At 30.9% G+C, this 22,058-nt stretch overlaps 1 protein-coding gene across 1 annotated transcript; it reads left to right on the top strand.

The window, feature by feature from the left end:
* Nucleotides 1-3,939: 3,939 nt before the first annotated feature.
* LOC145606791 (putative linoleate 9S-lipoxygenase 5) lies at nucleotides 3,940-11,204 on the top strand. Its single transcript, XM_081662621.1, has 9 exons — nucleotides 3,940-4,332; nucleotides 5,989-6,275; nucleotides 8,272-8,512; nucleotides 8,647-8,982; nucleotides 9,105-9,190; nucleotides 9,279-9,386; nucleotides 9,502-9,806; nucleotides 9,904-10,167; nucleotides 10,259-11,204. Exons 1-9 carry the CDS (start codon nucleotides 4,029-4,031, stop codon nucleotides 11,025-11,027), a joined length of 2,700 nt encoding a protein of 899 aa, XP_081518747.1. The 5' UTR covers nucleotides 3,940-4,028; the 3' UTR covers nucleotides 11,028-11,204.
* Nucleotides 11,205-22,058: the final 10,854 nt, after the last annotated feature.

Here is a 22,058-nt window from a genome sequence, read left to right as displayed (position 1 = left end):
AAACTAGTTCAGTTCAGCTCTAATCAGGGTCTGTTCTCATTTATTGAACTGAGCTGAACTGAACTGAAATGAGCTGAACTGAAATGAACAGAACTTAATTGTTTATGAGAGAAGGAAATTATGAACTGAACTTAATTGTTTATGAGAGAAGGAAATTATGAACTGAACTAAACTTAAATTAAGCAGGAGAAAATAGGCCCTCAGTTTAGTTTAGTTCCTAATTTCATTTTCTCATAAATTCAGTTCAGTTTACTTCAGTCCTAATCAATTCAATTCAGTTCATTTAAGTTGTATTCAGTAAATCGGAACAGGCTCGTACTCCCGTAGTTCTTAGTATTGGTGAACTGTGAACAACTATTGTACAATTGGTACTTCGTATAATTTAGTTTAGAGTAGTCAACAAAGACATCAATACTTTTTTTTTCCCAAGTTTTCTTTTTAGTAGTAAGAGCCTGTTTTGATTGACTGAATTGAGCTGAACTGAACTGAACTTATTGGAGCTGAGCTGAACTGAACTGAACTAAACTGAATATTTTATGAGAGAGGGAGATAAAGATAAGAACTGAACTGAACTGAAATTATTAGAGCTAAACTGAATTGAACTGATTGGAACTGAACTTATTGGAGCTGAATTGAACTGAACTGAAAATAAGTTTCGATCATGTGTGGCTAGTCATATGGTGTGATCATGCTTGCTAATATATTTTCACTTTTTGACAGACATGTTTGCTTATAAAAATAATAGTAATTGTTGGTATAAATAACCTTAATTTACCCATAATAGTAAGTTAGTAACCCAATTTAGTACACAAGTAACATAAATTAATTAATAAACGTTATTTGTTCATTCGAGTAACTCCTCTTCTTTTAAATTATTATTTTGATTATTAAATAGTTTTACTTTTTAATGAGATTAACTCCATTTTTTCCATTTTATTTATCATTTATCTGTCAAGGTAACTTCATTTGTTCATTGCCATAACCCCTTATAACCTAAATTAAGTGCTTATATGTGAAGTGAGTGGTCGACACCATTTGGCTAGTCATTAGGGATATAATGGATTCGTCTCATTGTAAATTTTGTTACTCATATCTAGTTTTTATAATTATTACATGTATGAAGATGGATATAAAACCATTATAAAACGCGTCTTGAAGACCGTAAAAAGTCAATTAGGGCAAAATATTAAGCACGTTGTATTCATGTACTCGCTCTACGTATATAAAGCCATTATAAAACGCGTCTTGAAGACCGTAAAAAGTCAAATAGGACAAAATATTAAGCACGTTGTATACATGTACTCGCTCTATGTTATTTTTTAAAGTGTTACACTTTGATTAATACATAGTTTTAGAGATTTAGACAAATGAATTAATTTGAATTTTTAAAAAAGTATTGAAGTATTAAAAAAATTATAAAAGAAAATAATGGGGTAAAATTTTTTATTTAAAATTAGGAACTTTTTGTAGGGATTTTTTTTCCCATTTTTATATACTATGTGTGGAATTTGAATAATTATGAAAATGAATTGCAATAATTAAAAGTTATAAAACTAATTAATTTCTCAAGTTGTATCTAATTATATTTTAATTCTCAAATAAAAAGAATCTATGCAAAACGATGTCTTTCATGCTTTCATTTCTCCCACCAACACCCTCATAAGGAGTGAATATATACATTTGGAGTGAATTGGTGAAGTTAGTAAAAAAAGCATAATAGAATAAATTATGATTATTGAAGGTAAATTTAACCATATTTCTTATATATCCATGAAAAAAGTTATTATGTATTGTAAGATTTGTAACACCTCAGATTAACAAAATTACCCACACGAACACGGCTGTGTCATTACCCCTTGATAAAGCTCCACAAAGTTTACAAGATTATAGACTTGAATCTTCCCCGACTTCATTCTTATCTTCTTTTTTTGTTATTAGAGACAAATAATGTCAAATCTAAAACGTAAAGATGCATGCTTTATTCTCTTTTTCTAAACAATGGTGATTTAATTCCTTATAATAATCAAAGGCAAGTAGGGAAAAGGTTAAGGAAGGTGGAAAGTAGCGCAAGCCATTTTATGGCAAAGAATATTATGAAACGTGATTCATGTACAGGAGTAAGTTGTAACCTAAAAAAAATATGAGAAATATTCAAGGAAGAATCAAGATATATCGATCTACAAATAAGGAATCGATACTTAAATTTTCAATTAATTAAGAGATAAAGGTTACTATTCTTCATTAACCCCACAAATCAACATCCAACGTGTTCCACATACACTTTACAGCTTAATTTTCCAATTCATCAAGTACTTACCACTAATAAAAAAACGTTTAGAGGGTTAAATGGTAATCCCTCCGTCTCATTACCCTAATATTATGTTGACTGTTGTGCCTATTCCAAAACTATTCTCCTCAATGTTTAAACATATACGTACTTCTTTCGTTCACTTACTACTAGTTGCAACATTTGATAGTTTAATACTCTCTTATGTTGAGCCAATGAGCAAACTCACATGTGAGTGAAAGTATTCTCCCACATTTAAAAAGTGTAAAAGTAAAGTAGATAATTGTGTCCACTTTATAAGGTTAAGGGTCTGTTCTCATTGACTGAACTGAACTGAACTGAAATGAATATTTTATAAGAGAAGAGAATTAGGAGCTGAACTGAACTGAACCGAATTTCAACGTATGAGAACAGGTCCTAAGGGGCTACTACCCTAATTTCCATATGGTTTTGAGGTGAAATCTCATTGGACTCGTATAGTGGACACTCATGGCGGGTGCGGCCCATGCCCGTTTATCTTGGTATCAGAACCAAGTTAGGTTGTGTTGTGATCTGTGTTAGTATTATGAACAATTCACATGTGAGGGGGAGTGTTGAGCCTATGAGCAAACCCTGGACATGTGAGTGAAAGTGTTGTCGTCCCACATTAAAAGTGTAAAAGTAAAGAAGAGTATTGGAATGTGTATGTACACAAAGTTTTAGGAGAAATATTACAAAAACATTAATTTATGGTTGTCAAAATAATATGAACGGCTTAACTTTCTCATTCACTTAAGAGGAATATATATAGTTACAAAGATATTCCTAACCCTAACATAATAGGAATAAGATAGAATATTAACATAACTAGGAAACCCAAAGATATTATACAATATTTTCCAATTATTATCTTAACAATGGTTGAGGAAATGAAGAGGTAGGTTGAATTTTTTTTTTAATATTTTTTTTTTTTATTGAAAAAAAAAATCTGAAAAGTAAAAGTGGATATAAGTAGGGAGGAGAGAAAATATAATATGCACATCACTAATAAGGAGAATATTAGTATGTAGTACTCCGTAAAGACAAACTTTTAAATAAAATCAGATATACAATAAATATTGTACCTTCGTTATAAAGTTAATTTAAAATGAGCAAAAGTTACCCTAATATGAATAAAAGTTACCTTGACATAAATAAAAGTTATAAAATATTTATGCTTAAAGTTACTCAAAAAAATTGTAAAATTAACTCTAAATTTGATAAAAGTGACCCCCCGATTGATGTACAGTAAATTACTGTAAATTGAATGTATACAATTTTAAAAATTTTGTTGCTTAAAAAAATTGATAAATTTGGCTAAAAAGTGGTAAATTGCAACAAAATTTTTAAAATTGATAGTCTATTGTAATATTTTTTTTTAAAAGGTGGTTTTATGCACAAAAAAAAAAAAAAAAAAAAAAAAAAAAAAAAATTTAAAAGTTGGTTTTTTTGCAAAATTTCCTTAATATAAATATTAAGGGAACATTCGCCGTCCATTATTCTCATTAAAAAAATTGATATACAAACAATATACTAAAAAAGAAAAAAGTACTTTGTACTCCGTATAGTATGTAAAATTTACATGTACTTGTATAAATAAATAAAGCTGCCAAAGGATCTATGTTCTCCTCACATCAAACATCTTACTTTTGCTACAACTAAGCAATCCCCGTTGTCCTTTTTTCTAGCTCTCTCTTTCCAACTTCCCCTGTGGAAGTTAAAGATGAGTTCTTCCCCCACCTCAAACATCATTAATAAGGCCGCAGATATATTAATCTGCGGCCGAAAAAATGTTTATAAAGTCGGGAATGGCGTGGCCGAAGAGAGCCAACACCATTCCCGTAACAACAATATTAACGAGACACATGAGAATAGTAACATTAAGAAGATTAGAGGGACGGTCGTTTTGATGAAAAAGAATGTGCTCGACTTCACCGATGTCCCGGCCTCGCTTCTAGATCGTATTCATGAGCTTGTTGGCAAGGGTGTTTCCTTGCAACTCATTAGTGCCGATCAATCTGACCCTGGTAAGGTTACTCTGGCTTTCCAAACCCATAATTTTAAAAACAAACTCATTATTTGTGGTTCATAGATTCAAAATGAAATGAATGAATACCTGAGTTCTGTATTCTAGCCTGCAAAATATGTTAGTGGACCTAATTGTTACATATAGAATTGGACTATACAATTTTAAATTATTGCTCATTTTTTTTTGCACCCCACCCAATTCAACTTCACATGCATATGGGTGATTAGTGATTTTATGTCGTTATATCTTGGAAAAGGTTCACAATCAACTACCCTCGTCTCTTAAAAATTGCACAATTTCCTAATCTTGTTATGTTTAAGTGTTAAACTCATATTAAGTAGACATATGAAACCATTATTTAATTTTGACGAACTTTATTTTCTTTCCCACTACACTTACTACATATGCTTTAGCTTTCACTTCCTCTTAAAAAAATGAACAAAAGTTACGAGGCAATTTTTAGGAGACAGAGAGTAATCGTTTGGTTGGTAGTATAGTTGTGTTTATATGCTTGTCTCATTTGTAGTCGTTATTATATGATTGAAGAGTAACTTGAATCAATATTTATCAATACATAAGACAATACGCTCATTTAAATATATATTTTCAAAAAATTAATTTCTTAAGGAAAATTATTGATCAAAGATTTGTATAAAGAGTTGGAGGGAATACTCCATAGTAGTTATATGATTTTATTTGTAACTTGTGTGAGAAGTGTCTTAATGTCCCGTCCACCATCATAAATTTTTTCTTCATAAGATATCATTATGTATATCTACTTTAAAACGTTGTTTGAGTAATACGGAGTAATAGAGATTTATTAAGAAAATGACTTAATTGACAAGAAATTCCATCATATATCAACTATCAAGGGATACCACAAGTCTCTAGTCTCTTGAAAAAATTATTGGTATATTCATAAAATATAATCATTATGATTTTTTATTTTTTATTATTGAAATAGAAAAAATCATTATTATTTATGATTACATTTTTGGATGGTAAAGACGTAGAGAAATATAGAAGTATTATAATCCGTATTAAGCTTTTTTACCTGATTTAAATTAAATAAACAAATAATCCTAATGAGTTTCTAAATTTCTATCGTTTCACTTTTTGTAACCAAAGTCCAAAGGACTACATACTTCAACGTTTTTTAATTCCCTTAATAAAATAATAATAATACAAGTACATTTAGAATTTCAAATTTTTTTTATAACTTTTATTTAACTGATACAATGACTTTAAGTCTTTAATATTTAACATATCCCTTAAACTAAATATTGAATAATCGATCCCCGCAACAATAATTGGGAGGGGACTGATACCTAACCACTCAAAATTGATCCCCGAATCCGAATTAGTCCAAAGGGTGAACCGGATGGAAAAAAAAAATGAATAACAGATAGTATTCAGTCCATTCGTCCCATAATAAGTGACTTATTTGACTTATTTTTTCTTAACTTTGACCCCTTTTTTTGATATAATTTTAAATTAAATGTATATACCTTCGTATATTTGTTGAAATTAAAGCACACGTCACTTGCATAGAATCATACCAAAATAAAATAACGTTTTGTAGCAATTAATGAAGGAAACTTATTCTCTAATATGTGTACAATACCGTACCGACGTATTGCAATTTTTGTTACAGGAAAGGGATTACGAGGAAAGTTGGGGAAATCAGCATACGTAGAAAAATGGGTATCAACAATAACACCAATTACTGCTGGAGAAACAACATTCAATATTACATTTGAGTGGCACGACAAATTGGGTGTTCCTGGTGCTTTTATCATAAAAAATCATCATCATAGTCAATTTTACCTCAAAACTGTAAAGCTAGATGTTCCTGGACATGGCCCTGTACATTTTGTCTGCAATTCATGGGTTTACCCTGCTCATCGTTACAAATACAATCGCGTCTTCTTCTCCAACAAGGTACGGAGTAATTTGCTTATTACATTTTCATTGATCGACGACCATTTATTATGCACCTGGGTATATATACCATACACCTACATCTTATTTTACGAAAAACTAGTGTAGGTACTGTAAATATAATAATCACAACCTAATAATTACTCTATGTAGCATTAGTTTATATATATATATATATATATATATATATATATATATATATATATATATATATATATATATATATATATATATATATATATATATATATATATTTTTGAAAGGTTATTAGTTTATATTTAGGTCAATTTCATCTGAACAAATTTTGATAATTTAAATTAATTTTGTTTCAAAAAAAAATTAAAATTAACTTAATTTGATATATGTTGATTATCTATTTTAATTTAGTAATTTTTTCTTTGTTATATAAAAATATATGCAAAAATTCTGTCAAAAAAAAAAATATATGCAAATTACTACTACTATTATTTTATATTGGTCTCGTCAAAAAAAAAAAAAAAAAAAAAAATATTGGTCAAAGGAACAAGATATAATTTTATCTTTATTTTATTTATTTTGTGATAGTAGATATATCCGTATCCAATACATTATTATTGGTGTGCTATACGAGAAATAAAAAAAATACATCAATCTTATAATCACTTGCCAACTTATACTTATAACATTATTGACTAATCTACAATAGTGCAATTAATTTAAGAAGTTGTATAACACTATACTTGATTAATACATTAATACAAGTGTGTTATTACTGTTATACAAGGGGATTTTAAAACCATATCACCAATCTTATAATATTAGCTACCTCCTGTAAAATGCTTGATCACCGGCCTCACCACCTTCATACATACAACAATTTTAAAGACGGAGACAGAGCTAACATTGACTACTTGTACAATAATGTCAATGCATTAACAACACTAGCACAACCACCATCCATGGACCGATTATATTCCCAATAATGCGATAGACAAATAAGCTAGTTTATTACACCTTATCTTCTTCACACCATCCATGGATCTGTTCGTTCCTAGAGAGATTGACGAAATATGATGTTGAGCCCATGAACAACCCGCATGTGAGCATTCTCTTATCCCACAATAAAAACACTAAACACTAAAGGGCACCAATATATAATACCAAAGGGCTACTCCCCTCATTGCTATATGGTTTTGAGGTGGAACCTCCTTGGTCTTGTAAGTGGTGGACTTGCACTCTCCCGTGACGGGTGCGGCCCAGACCCGTATCTGACATATGATGTTTTGTATAGAATTAAAGAACAAAGAAAATGGTAGAGCATAACTTGGAATTGGGTGGGTGGCTACGCAATTTAGAAACTATACCTGGTTTGTTGAATGCAATTGTTGTTCTACAGTACATGTAAAGTACACAACATCATCCTAAAAACACATTGTAACATAAGAAAAAGCACATTATAACATTATACATGTAAGGGGGTGTTTGGTTTAATGATTTTAGATGTAGGAAACGGATTCAATTAAGTGTTTCCATTTCTAGTTGTTTGGTATGGGATAAAAGTAACAGATATCGTTTTCTAAGGGTAACAAAATCCCCCTATTTGTTATCCTCGACAAAGTAGTGGAAACAAAATACGTTTCCTTACTCAATCACAATCTACTCAACTTGTTTCCATTCCACTAAAATACCAAACTTATAGTAAGGGTAACGCTTATCATTACCCTTTCCCCTATTATTTATTTGAATCCTTTTTGTTTCATTAACACTGTTTATACCAAACACCCCCTAAGTGTACTTTGTATGAAAAGATGATTTTATCCTGAAATTTGGTTAACTGAGTATGTTGAATGGCAGTAGCCAGTAGCAGTAAGTAAACGATACAATGACTAATGGCTGGTAAGGAAAAGCAAAATGGATGAAACAGATCCAACTAAACTTACTCGAAAATTCTCAGTAAAAATATGCTCCAAGTATCATTTGAAACTTTTGCTGATAATCATGTGTTTTGCTGCATCAGACCTATCTTCCGTATGAGACACCAGAAGCATTACGCAAATATAGAGAAGAAGAGCTTATGAATCTACGAGGTGATGGAAAAGGCACGCTTAAAGAATGGGACAGAGTATATGATTATGATTACTACAATGACTTAGGATTGCCTGACAAGGGAAAAGAGTATGCGCGTCCTGTTCTTGGGGGCTCGAGTGAATACCCTTATCCACGAAGAGGGAAAACAGGCCGTAAACCAACAAAAGCTGGTCAGTAAACTGATTTTCAGTACTTTCTTATAACAAGTTAGCATCATGTCTTCAATCAGTAGAATTCAGTGTATTAGCTGCATTGCAGCAATCAATAATCTTATTAACAACAGTTGGTTTACTGTCTATTGCAGATCCAAACACAGAAAGTCGATTGCCACTTCTTAGTCTTGATATATACGTTCCAAGAGATGAGCGGTTTGGACACATCAAATTTTCAGATTTTCTGGCTTACGCCTTGAAATCTCTTGTTCAGATACTACTACCAGAGCTGAAATCCATATGTGATAAAACGCCTAATGAGTTTGACTCATTCGAAGATGTCATTAATCTTTACAAGGGAGGCTTCAAGCTACCAGATGGGGCACTCACGAAACTTAAAGATAGGGTCCCATGGGAAATGCTTAAGGAACTTATCCGAAGTGATGGTGAACATTTTCTCAAATTCCCTATACCTGATGTTATCAAAGGTATCATAAAACTTAAATTTGCATTGAAAATCATCATTTTACGAGTTATGAATCAACATATTGAGTGAACGAATGCTAAAATTTCTGTCTTAAAATTGGCTTTGTTTTGTTATATATCTTAGAGGAAAATTCTGCTTGGAGAACTGATGAGGAGTTTGGTCGCGAAATGTTAGCTGGAGTGAATCCTGTTCTCATCAGCCGTCTTGAAGTAATATAAAAGCTTCTTATAACTAATGTAGTTTGATGATTACTCTACCTATTACATTCATATAATAACGCGCCTATATATTTTGTAGGAGTTTCCTCCGAAGAGCAAGCTGGATCCAAAACTCTATGGCGATCAAAACAGTAAAATAACCAGGGAGCACATTGAAAAGAACATGGATGGATACTCCACAGATCAAGTAAGGCTGTCATCTCTAACATGTCTCTGCATCTTATTAATCCGTTGATAAGTACAGTTTATTTAATTTCCTTTGCCAATTCTCTTGACTTCTCTATTATGATGGTGAACCATAGGCGATTAAAAGCAACAGGTTGTATATATTAGATCATCATGATACTTTAATGCCATACCTAACGCGGATAAACTCTACCCCCACAAAGACATACGCGACAAGGACAATCCTCTTTCTTAAGTATGATGGTACACTGAAGCCATTGGCAATTGAACTCAGCTTGCCTCATCCACAAGGTGAAAAACATGGTGCTGTTAGTCAAGTTTATACTCCTGCCGAAGAGGGTGTTGAAGCCTCGGTGTGGCAGTTAGCTAAAGCTTACGCGGCTGTCAATGATTCTGGCACTCATCAGCTCATTTGTCATTGGTAATATTCATGACATACAAAGGCTACATTGACCTTATGCATAAATTGATACTTCAGGCTTCAGAGTTTTAACAGTAACACTCGATTGTTGTTGCAGGTTGTACACCCATGCTATAATAGAACCATTTATAATTGCAACTAATAGACAGATGAGTGTTATTCACCCAATTCATAAGCTTTTGCAACCCCATTTCCGCGACACAATGAACATTAATGCCTTGGCTAGGCAAATCCTCATCAATGCTGGTGGAGTGCTGGAACGAACAGTCTTCCCAGCGAAATATGCAATGGAAATGTCCTCATTCATATACAAAAGTTGGGTTTTCAATGATGAAGCACTTCCTGCTGATCTCCTTAAACGGTATTTCCATGCTGATATATTATTTAGAACTAATGTGCAGCTTGCACTGCATTTTTTCCGGTCTGACCACATTGTTTTTGTATTATTTCAGAGGGGTAGCAGTTGAGGATTCCAGCCAACCCCATGGTCTGAAGTTATTGATCGAAGATTATCCATTTGCAGTTGACGGGCTAGAAATCTGGTCTGCAATTGAGACATGGGTGAATGATTACTGCTCTTGCTACTACCCAACAGATGACCTAGTAGAAAAAGATCCTGAACTGCAATCGTGGTGGAAAGAAATCCGCTATGTAGGCCATGGTGATAAGAAAGATGAACCATGGTGGTCGGAAATGAAAACCAGGAATGATCTTACAAAGACATGCACCATCATCATATGGGTTGCTTCTGCACTCCATGCTGCTGTCAATTTCGGACAGTATCCTTATGCAGGGTACCTCCCAAACCGGCCTACTGTAAGCAGGCGCTTCATGCCTCAGCCAGGCACTCCAGAATATGCTGAACTCGAGTCTGATCCTGACAGAGCCTTTCTGAAAACAATAACAGCTCAGTTTCAGACACTCCTCGGAGTTTCATTGATTGAAATTTTGTCGCGTCACTCCACAGATGAGATCTACCTTGGGCAGAGGGATACCCCTGAGTGGACTTCTGATGCTGAACCACTAGCTGCATTTCAGAGATTTCAGATGAAGCTATCAGATATTGAAAAGAATATAACAGAAAGGAACAATGACAAGAAATTGAAAAATCGACAGGGACCGGTTAAAGTTCCATACACTTTACTGTATCCAAACACATCAGATTACACCAAAGTTGGGGGACTTACAGGCAAAGGAATTCCGAATAGTATTTCAATATGAAGTTGGACAGTATTTGATTTCGAGTTTGAGCCTGTATATCATTAGTCTTTGAATTTCAAATATTTATTGTGTGATACCTAAAGGTATTTATAATAACACAGAAAGCATTAGTAACCGTAAAGGTTGATAATTGTGATTGAAATCTTGTGTATAAGATTATGGCTTTACATTTTTTTTTTTTTGGTGGAATTTCTTTTTTACTTGTTTCCATTTGTTAATTGTGTCTTGAAATTAATGAAAAGTATCAATGAGCTGACTTAAAGCACATATCTCTCTACAAATGATTTCAAGTTGGAGGTGAAAGTTTGTCTCAATAGCTTTCCAACAATTGATGATATATCCATTCATAAGAAGAAACGAGAAAGTGTTATGGCTGTTTTACAAAGAATTATCGACGCTAAAAAGCCTTTGCCATAAAGTTTAACCAAACTTTCAGTTTCAATTTTTGTCCCATTTGTTTCTTTCAGGTTTTGCTTAGATGGCTACTAGAATTATGCTTTGAAAGTAAATTAGGATTTTCTAGTTGTTTCGGGTGAAATAATGTGGTCAAAACTTTAACCTTTATTCGTGAGTAGAAGACTGGGCTAAGGTCGTATGAGAATGGGCTGAAGAACAGCTGTACAAGATAACACGTTAAGTGGCTTCGCTGGTGTGTCCGAGGAAACCCCTCCAATGCCTACGTCAGTACGCATGATTATTCCTCAAGGAGAGAATTCAATAAAAACTAGTGTAACAAATGTAGAAGTGTTTTTGTATTGTATAATTTATTTTATAAGATTTTGGTGTATTTATACCAATCAGATATGTGGGCCCCATCCATGGGCTTATTTGGACCAAGCGGCAAATGGGATTGGTTTGGACTTTAGGCAATGTGGTCTTTATAAGGCATGGAGAAGCCCTTGAAAGACTTTGAGGCTTTTGACCCATTAATTTGGCCAGCCCAAATTAGATTGTTGTACTCTTAACACTTGCATTATTAAAGGAACCATTGGGCACAAATTCTTGGCTGCATTCTAGTGCAGCCAAGCTAGCTGTAACAGCATTAAATGTGAACATATAGTATGTTAAAATAAACATACGTTATTTTTTTTCTTCCTTATATCTTAATTCTCTTTCTTCTTCTTCATTAGCTCTATTATTTTTCTCTCTCTTCAATTTTCTTCACAATTTAAAATTTTCTCTTTCCTCTTTACCTCACTTTCATTCAATCTTTAAAGTTTTTTTTTCTTCGTTTATATAAATTTTTGAGTTAGTAATTCTTGTTTTGATTGGTATACTCATTTCTTTCTAAATTTATGAGTTTCAGATTTAATCATTTGGCTTTATCTATTTTGTATGATTTCGTTGATCATGCATGATGAATTATTGTTTGATTATTTGAAATTATTATGAATTTGTGATGAATATCAATTAAATTTCTTTATTGTTAATGAATATCAATTGTATTGCTTAATTTGTAGTCATTCTCTCTCTCTCTCTCTCTCTCTCTCTCTCTCTCTTAGACTCTTACTTTTGATTTTTTTCTTTTGATTTCTAATCATGTTACAAATTAATAATTATTTTCTCTATGATGAATCAAGATTAGATTTAAGGTGTATATTCAATTTTTTAGAGTTTAAATAATTACAATCGATCTTGAATATAATTTCTGTTAAAAAAAATGAACACGTAGGAATTTAAAAATGAACATCTTTTACAAAATGAGCATTTAGTACACCAAAAATTAATATTAAATACATAAAAAATGAACATATTTCAACAATTTATTTTATCTTTATTTTTCATTAATAATTATATACAATGAATTTGAATTTGTATGAAAATCATGTTCATTTTTAATATCCTAAATGTTCATAACTTTTTGTTACATGTTCATTTTATTAGTGTTCATTTTTTAAAACTAAATGTTCATTTTTGAAGTGTTCATATATTTTTATGAAATGTCTATTTTTATTAGGTTGAAAGTAAAATATAATACGTTGAAAGTTAAATTTTCTGAACATTTAGTGTTGAAATTATGAACAATTTATTATGAATATATATATTTCGTTATTCGTTACGAACATATTTGTTATTGATTATGAACACATATGACGTATAGAGTGATAATTATTTTAACTATTGTATTGAAGATTATATATTATGAACATTCTAAATAATTATTATGAACATATGTCGTGATGATTATGAAAATCCTGATTATTTATTATTTTTTAGTGAGTACAAATTAACTTTATTTGTAGAAGACAAAGACTCTGAATTAGTGAAAAAACAAGTAAGAAGTGATGATGAAGTATATGATATGTACAATGAATTTGCCTTTAAGTTGGAGAATTTTCAATGTTGATCCGAATTTTATGGTTGTGTGATACCAATTTTTTTTTCCCTGTATGTTCACTTTTTGTTACTGAATGTTCATTTTTTTTATGTGTTCATTTTTATTACTGAATATTCTCTCTCTCTTTTTTTTTATGTGTTAATTTTTTTAACTAAATATTCATTTTTAAGGTTGTGGTCTAGAAAATTTATGTTCATTTTTAATAAATGATCATTTCCTTATAACATGTTCACTTTTTAGTATTAAATGTTTATTTTTTTACGTGTTCATTTTTGTTATTAAATGTTCATTTTTTCATGTTCTTTTTTTTTTTTTTTTTTTTGTAACTAAATGTTCATTTTATGGAGCGTGGTGTTGATTTGGGCGGATCGCGGACATGTTGTCTTTTGGGCCTCCCCTTGTTGCAGCCATCTTGGCTGCACTAGAGTGCAGCCAAGACCTATTGAACCATTGGGTGATCAATCTGATCATTCAAGTAGATCTTACCTTTAGAAATATTTCTTGTAATTATATTGTTATTTCCTTCGTGTTTAAATAAGTAAAATATTTTGACCTTTTACACTAATCATCTAATTTATTTTAGCTAATGTTTGTGACTTATACATAAGAATAGATATAGTTTTGTGGGTACTTTTTGGAAAATCATCTCAATGAATAACTAATTATGTTCAATTATTATAATTTTTACTTATTGATAATTTATTATCCGTCAAAGTTTTTCATTGAGAGTGAGGGATAGCTCAAGTGGTTAGGGCTCCCTCCCGGTTCCAGGAGATCCTGGGATCGATTCTCACCCCGCCCTCGTGGCTCTTTAAACACCAAAAAAAAAGTTTCTTTTATTGACATACTTGTACAAGGAAAATGTAACACTTATTTCATATAAACATAAAGGGAGTATTTCACCATTGACGATTAAAAAAAAATTCGAATTTCCCACCTACGGACTAGGTCTTATTGACTAAACTAGCATAGTGCCCGTGCGATGCACGGTTTATCAATTAAACTAATCTCATAGGGAAAAAAAACATTAACAATTCAATTAGTAATAATGGGCCCTTTTACTAATGATCGATACAAAAATAAAAGAACGTAATATGAAAAGTATTAAGTTATTCTTTAATTGAAAAATAAATGAACATTGCTCTACATAACTATGTAAGAGAAGTTGACTCATTCATTTCCTATCTCCCGTAGAGAAAAAAAACTAAGGTCCTATTCAGATTTACTGAGCTAAACTAAACTGATTGGACCTAAACTGAACTGAACTAATTAAACTAATTGGAGCTAAACTGAACTGAACTGAATAGAGCTGAAATGAATAATTTATGAGAGAAGGAAATTAAGAGCTAAATTGAACTGAACTGACTGGAGCTGAACTGAACTGAAATGAAATTAAGCTGAAATAAACAGGCCCTTAATAGTTTTATACATTATATTTTGATTTTATCTATACATCAAATCTTTAGAAAAAAAAAATGAAATTTTTTTAACATATATACGTATCAAAGTGTATGTTTTCAATATTATAATTTTCTTTCTACTATAAAATTAAAGAGTTTATACCGATAAGTCAATGTAGATAAAAAAGATATTTGGTATGATTTGATAATAGTTGCTTAATATAAATATATTTCATTAATCGAAATATATTTGGTAATTTTTTATTTATCTATAAATTGGGAGTCCACCCCACCCATACATCAAGCATCAAATTTATGCTCTATTCTTTTCTCAAAATACTCTCAAACAATATAAATTTTTAAGAAACTTAAAATGCTTGGATTTTAAGTAACAATTCTTTTTTGTTTAGTAATTCATGATTTTGTGGAAGCATCTCATAATGTGTATGTAATACCCCGTATTTTTAAACCCATTTTATGAACTATTAATTATGTTTTAACTTGAATACGTCATAGTTTATTAATAATACATATTATAATGTTTTAAAGTGACTCAAAAGAATTTTATTTAGTTTTATTTACGAAAATCATTTGGTTAAAATTATGTTTTATAAAAGATTTTGATATGCAAGCCGGAAATTTAGTGGCCAAAATAAGATTTTTGTACTTTGATGAGTATTTTTTTGCTCCAAGTCAAAGGACATAAGTCCATTTCTTACTTTTAAAGCATGACCAAAGTCACAAACTTCTTTTACAAGCTTGAATACTTGATCTCCAAGTTGTTGACATCATACATGATGTCAATAGCATGACCTCATAAACTTCCTCTACAAGCTTGAATACTCGACCCCCAAGTTCTCAAACTCTATAAATAGAACCAAAGTTCAGCCATTTTAATCCAAGAGTCTCTTGCTCTTAAAGGTCCATCCTTCTTTTCTTCTTTCTTCCTCCCATTTTCGTACTACTTCATCTCGTATGAGTTCCAGGCCATTTTTCAACCAATTCTGATAATTTTTAGCCTTCTGCTGTTTGAGACAAAGTTGTTCCTCCCGAAAAATTCTTGAGGTTAGGCTCAAGAATCACCCAATTCGGAGTTATATACTATGATATATAGCTTCTGCAATTAGATCTGACTTCTTCTTTTCAACATGAACTTTCCCGTGAGCTTTGCTACTTTATATTGTTTTGCGGTTAGTCTTTCAAAACTAAAATCTATTTTCAATTTTATGATTTTTATAAGGTTTTGTATTTGATGCTTATTTAAAATACTCCATATAATGTTTATTTAGGAGATAGTTCATGGTTGTGAATCTAGGTGGAATAGTTGTAAAGATCGAGGTACATACTCGTGGCTAGATCTTTAAATATGTGATTTTATACAAATGTGTTTTGTGTTTTGAATGATGAAATATGTTTGAATGTTGAACAAAGATTTATGAATGTTTATGAAATAAATATTGTGAAATGTTTTATAGTTTGATCTTTGGAAATTATTTCACTATTCTAAAATTGGTTTATACACATACTTGAATTCAAATTCATTTAAGCATTAAATCACATCGTAAACTTATGGAAACTAAGTATGATTCGCTCTTCACTCATGCCCATCATAATATGCTTCATCACCTGAAAAGCTTCTCTTTACTTGTCCCCACTTCTCTCCATTAAAGATGGGTCATCACAGGGTCAAAGTAAAGATAAGGCCAAACAAACATACAAACACACAATCAGCAAAGCTGAGTACGTAAGCGTAAATAAAACACACTAACATGCTTTCATCATATCATCACACAACTTACCTTGTTGCACCTGTTTACAAGCATTCAATATACAACATGACTCCATGACTAAATATCTAAATAATTTATCTAGCTTGATTACGCATCGACAGGCTTCCCCTTAACTTGCCCCAATAAAGGGGTACTAATTTAACACGGGAGCTAACCGTGCCAATATAAAAGAACCACTCGTAAGTGGCAAAATTCTTGCGCATAATAATAAAATGAATATACAGCATCCTGTACTCCCAGTAGAAGTTATGGTCAAATATAAAGTTGCATAACTACCCCCCCCCATATGTTCATACTCAAGGTATATACGTTCCAAGAGTTTTGGTGCGTAATCTTTTTCACTTTATGTTATTTACATATTATTAGACTTGGTGATGACTCTCAAACCATAACCATTCAATCAGAATATTCAAACATACCAATTTAATTCTTGAATATTTAGTGACCATATAATATTTAATATAATGTTGAACCTTTTTTAAATCTACCTCGGTGTCAAAGACACCTTAAACGCATAAAGCGCCACAATTCCTATCCCTCAATGTTAAAAACACCTTAAGTGCACTAACTCACTAAGGCACCAAAATATAATTTAATTCTCGTGTAGTACAAAGACACTTAAATAGCTCTAATAGCTCTTTCCTCATGCTTTAAGCATCAATAAAAATTATATGAACCATAATAAATTTCTTTTCAATATTCCAAACTTAATTAAACAAGTAATTTAATTAAACATGCATTCTAACATGCTACAAATAAAAGTGTGGTTCATATATAATATGCCAAACAATAATTTCCAATCAATAAACCATCACAAATAATTCATGCTTCATAATTCAATCACCAACATCAATTAATCCACAATTTCCAATCATAATCTTAGCAAGATACTACTTAGGATTAATTGATCAACCCTAACATGTTACTACATCATCAAAAATATGCTAATAAATACGCGAACGTACCTTGAATACGATCTTAGAATCGCCACGATTATGCAAAATCACTGAATTGGAAATCTCTTACAAATCAAATTATAAAGAGACATTAATATCTACTCTACACAAATTTATAGCAATATATACTCTTATTAAACCACTCATACTTTAATTAAAACAAGCTGAAAATTAATTTAAAACCTCACACTTTAATCCCAATTAATGGGTAATCAAAATTCCTTCAAGAAACTTAATTTTTAATATACTACCAAATATTCCAGCAATATTAATTCATGAAATCTTTCTGTAAATATGCTTTGAAACCTTCAAATTAAAGATTTAACCCACCCTAAATCATATTCCTTCAATACACAATTATTTATTAATCTAGGGTTTCAAAAATTAGGGCTTTTTCATTAAATTAAAATCTGAAAATTAATTAACATTCTATAATCAAACATCATAAAATCAACAACAAAACTCATAATTAATAATTAGATTTAGGATTAAAGCAAAAGATTTAAAAAAAGAACTTTCAAAAACCGGACAGCAACCACGGCACCACAGCCGACTGCTGGTGGCACCGCTACTGTTGCTGCTGGTGGCCGGCGGTGGTCAATATCAAAGGGGAAGGGGAAAAAGAAAGAAAAAGAAAAGAAAATAAAGGAGAAGGGAGAGAAAGTTTACCTTGGGTTTTCTCCACTCTGGGCAAAGTTTAATGTGCCCAAGTGTTGAATATTTATACCCCTTTCTCTAGAAACCCTTCTTACCTAAACTTCACTTTTTTTATCTTTCCTAATCCCTTTCCTAATAAAACTTTACTAAAATAAACCTTTCCTAAATTAAACCCCAACTTTAATAAAATAAATAATTAAACAAACTTTCTTTTTATAAAATATTTCCAAACTTATTTAAAATAAATAAGTAAAATGCCATAAATATATCATTTCAAATTATTTAAATACCTCACCGAATACTTATTTAAAATTAAATACATATAAAAATACGGGGTATTACAACTGAACTAAACTGATTAGAGCTGAACATAACCGACTGAACAGAGTTAAAATGAATATTTTATGAGAGAAGGAAACTAAGAGCTGAACAGAACTGAACTTAACTAAATTGGACTAAACTGATTGGAGCTGAACTGAACAGAAATTAAGCTGAAGTGAACAGACCCTAAAATTTTCTTGTCATAGCTTCTGCTTCAGTAGTTATAATCTAATACAAAGTACATGGTTTACCTGTCATATTTACAAAAATCTTTAATAATTATTATTAGAATTATTATAATTATAATTATAATTATTATTATTATTATTATTACTATTATTATTATTATTAAATTTAGCATAAATTTTCCTTGAAAAATATTTTTTAACTTTTATATGTATAATTTTTTTTTATCTAAGTTATATTAATATTAATTACAAAAACGGAAAGTATATGAATCAATATAATCACAAATATATTATATGATTTGGTTAAAATTTTGTGTATAACTTATACTAGGTAATTAATATCATTGGCTAAACAAGAAAAACCGGAGAGGGGATTTTGGAGGGAAAAAAAAAGCATCAAGTATTATATATATTGATCGTGTAAATTATTGTATTTTGATTATCTTCCTTATTGTTTTCGTTCTCAATTTTAATTTGCTCAATGACTGTTATTTAGCACAAATTAAATGCAACACCACCATTTTATGTAAAACAATTGACATAAAGAACTAGATTTTAAGGTCTTGACTTTTATGGTGTTAACTAGCTTTCTGGCCCGTGCAATGCACGGGTTATTCATATAAAATTGTATTGAGAGATAAGTGAAGAAATATCAGTTTGTCATTATAGGGTATAATATGTAATCGGAAACATGATTAAAGAAATTAAAATTATGGAACTTTAATCGAAAAAGAGGCTTAAATAGAAGGTGGAAGGGCTAAAATTAAAGACAGAATAGGAAAAGGTTGAATTAAAGGGGAGAGATGAAGATGAAGAGATGAAGTGTGTATGAAAGATTAAGTATAAGCTTAATGAAAGAATTAAAAAAAATGGTGCAATAAAAAATTAATAGTGTAAGATGACATGTGGCACTATGGTTAGAGAAGTGTAATAGAATGGATGAGGACATATGTCTTTCTTAGTTTCTTGGTTATAGTTTTTAAATACTAAAGTATAGATAGGTATGTTTGATAAACCATAGCAATGCAACTTGTTTTTTTTTTTTTTTTTTTTTACAAAATGCAACATTGTTTGATGCGCAAGTGAATGTTGGCCTATGGCAATTGAACATGAAGGCCAGGCCATCTTGCTTTTAATTGATTGTTACAAGGCTCTATTTGTGGGAGAAGGCTGGTTAAATGGCTCTATATTAACAATTCAATTATGTCTCTCTTAAGAAATTCTGAGAGAAGCTATCAAGGAAAAAAATGTAATGGGTTGGTTGAAAGTTGGAGTCAATTAATATGACAAGGATATGTTCAATTTAACTTATTTAAATTGATAAATTTGTTTTTTTTTTTTAAGAAAACCTATTTAGATCAAATCTTATCTTTTTATTTGTGTTTAGTTTCATTAAATATCCTTAAAATCATTATGCAAATTTTAAATTTGGAAAGTACATAATAATATGAATCTCATTTGATATGTTATTATTTTACGGATTAGTGTAAAAATAAGGTCTAACTTTGGTCAAATTTTAAAATCGGATAAGACCTGACCAAATTTGATCTTTCGAACCGTTGAACATAGCTTAAAAGTGTAACCAGTTATCTACTCCCTCCATTTTTTTTAATAAGTGCTTTATTAGCACTCTTTGTAATATTCACTTGATCTTCTTTAACTAATGTTTATGATTTATATGTAACAAAAAAGTATAGTCTTGGAACTTGTTAATTAGTTATGTCACTTATTATTAATAACTAAAGATAATATTCAAAGATTTGCATTGACATGTGTGTTAAAGAGAAATGGAGCACTTAATAAAATTAAAAATGGAGGGAGTATTACTTAAGATTGTGAGAAGCAAAGCCCACACACTTTAATTAGGTTGAGGACTCCCTTATTCTTCTCCCCCACTCCTAAGGTTCTGTTCACATTTATTAAACTGAACTAAACTGATTGAAGTTGAAGCTGAACTGAACTGAACTAAATAGAGGTGAAATGAATATTTTATGAGAGAAGGAAATTAGAAACTGAACTGAACTTAAATGAAGTGAATTGAACTGATTGGAGCTGAGTTGAACTGAACTGAAATGAAATTAAGCTGAAGTGAACAGACCCTCAGTGGCCTAGCCTGCAATTCGCATGTGAGAGCTTCTGGCTTAATAGGGCCTTTTTCTTACCTATTAAAAAAAAATCCATGCTCATGCCACTTAGTGAAACTGTTAGAGGATAACATCAACCAAAAGCTTAAGCTAAATTTAGCTTTTGGTTGAACTGGTCTTCTAACATAGTATCAAAAGCTCATTTGACAACAAGGTCACGAGTTCAAATTTCATCCACTCCGATCCTCCTTATTCATATGAAAGTTTTACTATAATAAGTATATTTTTTATAAGGTCAAAATAGTACATTAGTATGTGGTAAATTTAACTATGTTAATTATTCTAGCTAGTACATACGAGTATGATCGATTTTTTTTCCTTTTAAGGGACTAGATTTTACAAGTATATCACTATATCATATGACCTCTAGAATAATTAAGACAGTCCTACAAATTTTACTACCTAAGTCATTTATCTATTTAGCCTAATACTCCAAATAATTCTAGACAATGGCCCCCTTACATCTCCCTTATTCATATGGAGTAATATACACTTGAATACAACTTTATTTCATTTAATTATTTTGAAGTGCTTACTCTTGTATAGCTGATTAGCCTATTGTAGGTAATATTTCAATCGTTCATAACCCAAAGCTTGAACCCCACGATGATCATACACTAAAGTATGGTGGCGTCCAAAGTGAAGGAAAAGAGAGCAAAAGAGTCGCCAACAAGTTTTAAGAACTTGTAAACCGTTCACGAGGTGAAGGTTACACCCCTTAACGATCCATGAGATCGTCAACTCCAAAAGGTCTTGAACCAAATAGGGTTCGGGGATGAGGGTACGAATCCAATCTACAAAAGAGAGGACTTGCCCTATAAAATAGGCCTCTACTTTATTCTACTCGTATTCATGTGCGCTTTTTGACTAACATGCAAACATTAGATTTAATCCTAAACCTGCTTAATCTATGTTGGTTGAATATTAATGCACAAATAAATCTATTATTGGCGATCACTTGAATTAAAATCATATTAGCCTAAACCAAATTATTAATTATCTTATTAAGCGTGATTTCAAGTACAAATTCCCTTTAACAAGCATAAAAGGCGTGATCAAGCAATAACAATAATGTATAAATAATATCAAGCAACATAATAATAATAATAACAATAAAAATCATGTTAATAATAAAGCTTAATAATAATAACAAGATCCTAGACATGATACTAACAAGATTAATACCAAATCCTAGCATGTCACTAAGCAATAAAAATTAAAGCTTTAAACCTAGCAT

This window comes from Chenopodium album, chromosome 23 (assembly GCF_948465745.1).
Source record: "Chenopodium album chromosome 23, dcCheAlbu1.1, whole genome shotgun sequence".
Classification (NCBI taxonomy): domain Eukaryota; kingdom Viridiplantae; phylum Streptophyta; class Magnoliopsida; order Caryophyllales; family Amaranthaceae; genus Chenopodium; species Chenopodium album.
Note: the sequence above shows the minus strand (reverse complement) of the source record. Positions and strands in the feature narration are given on the sequence as shown.

What these genes read in the sequence shown, in the direction of transcription:
- LOC145606791 (XM_081662621.1), top strand. Translation starts at nt 4,029, where the DNA reads ATGAGTTCTTCCCCCACCTCAAACATCATTAATAAGGCCGCAGATATA. An exon ending in TATACCTGATGTTATCAAAG is followed by an intron (nt 8,983 to 9,104) that starts GTATCATAAAAC and finishes TATATATCTTAG; the next exon opens with AGGAAAATTCTGCTTGGAGA. An exon ending in TTCTCATCAGCCGTCTTGAA is followed by an intron (nt 9,191 to 9,278) that starts GTAATATAAAAG and finishes TATATTTTGTAG; the next exon opens with GAGTTTCCTCCGAAGAGCAA.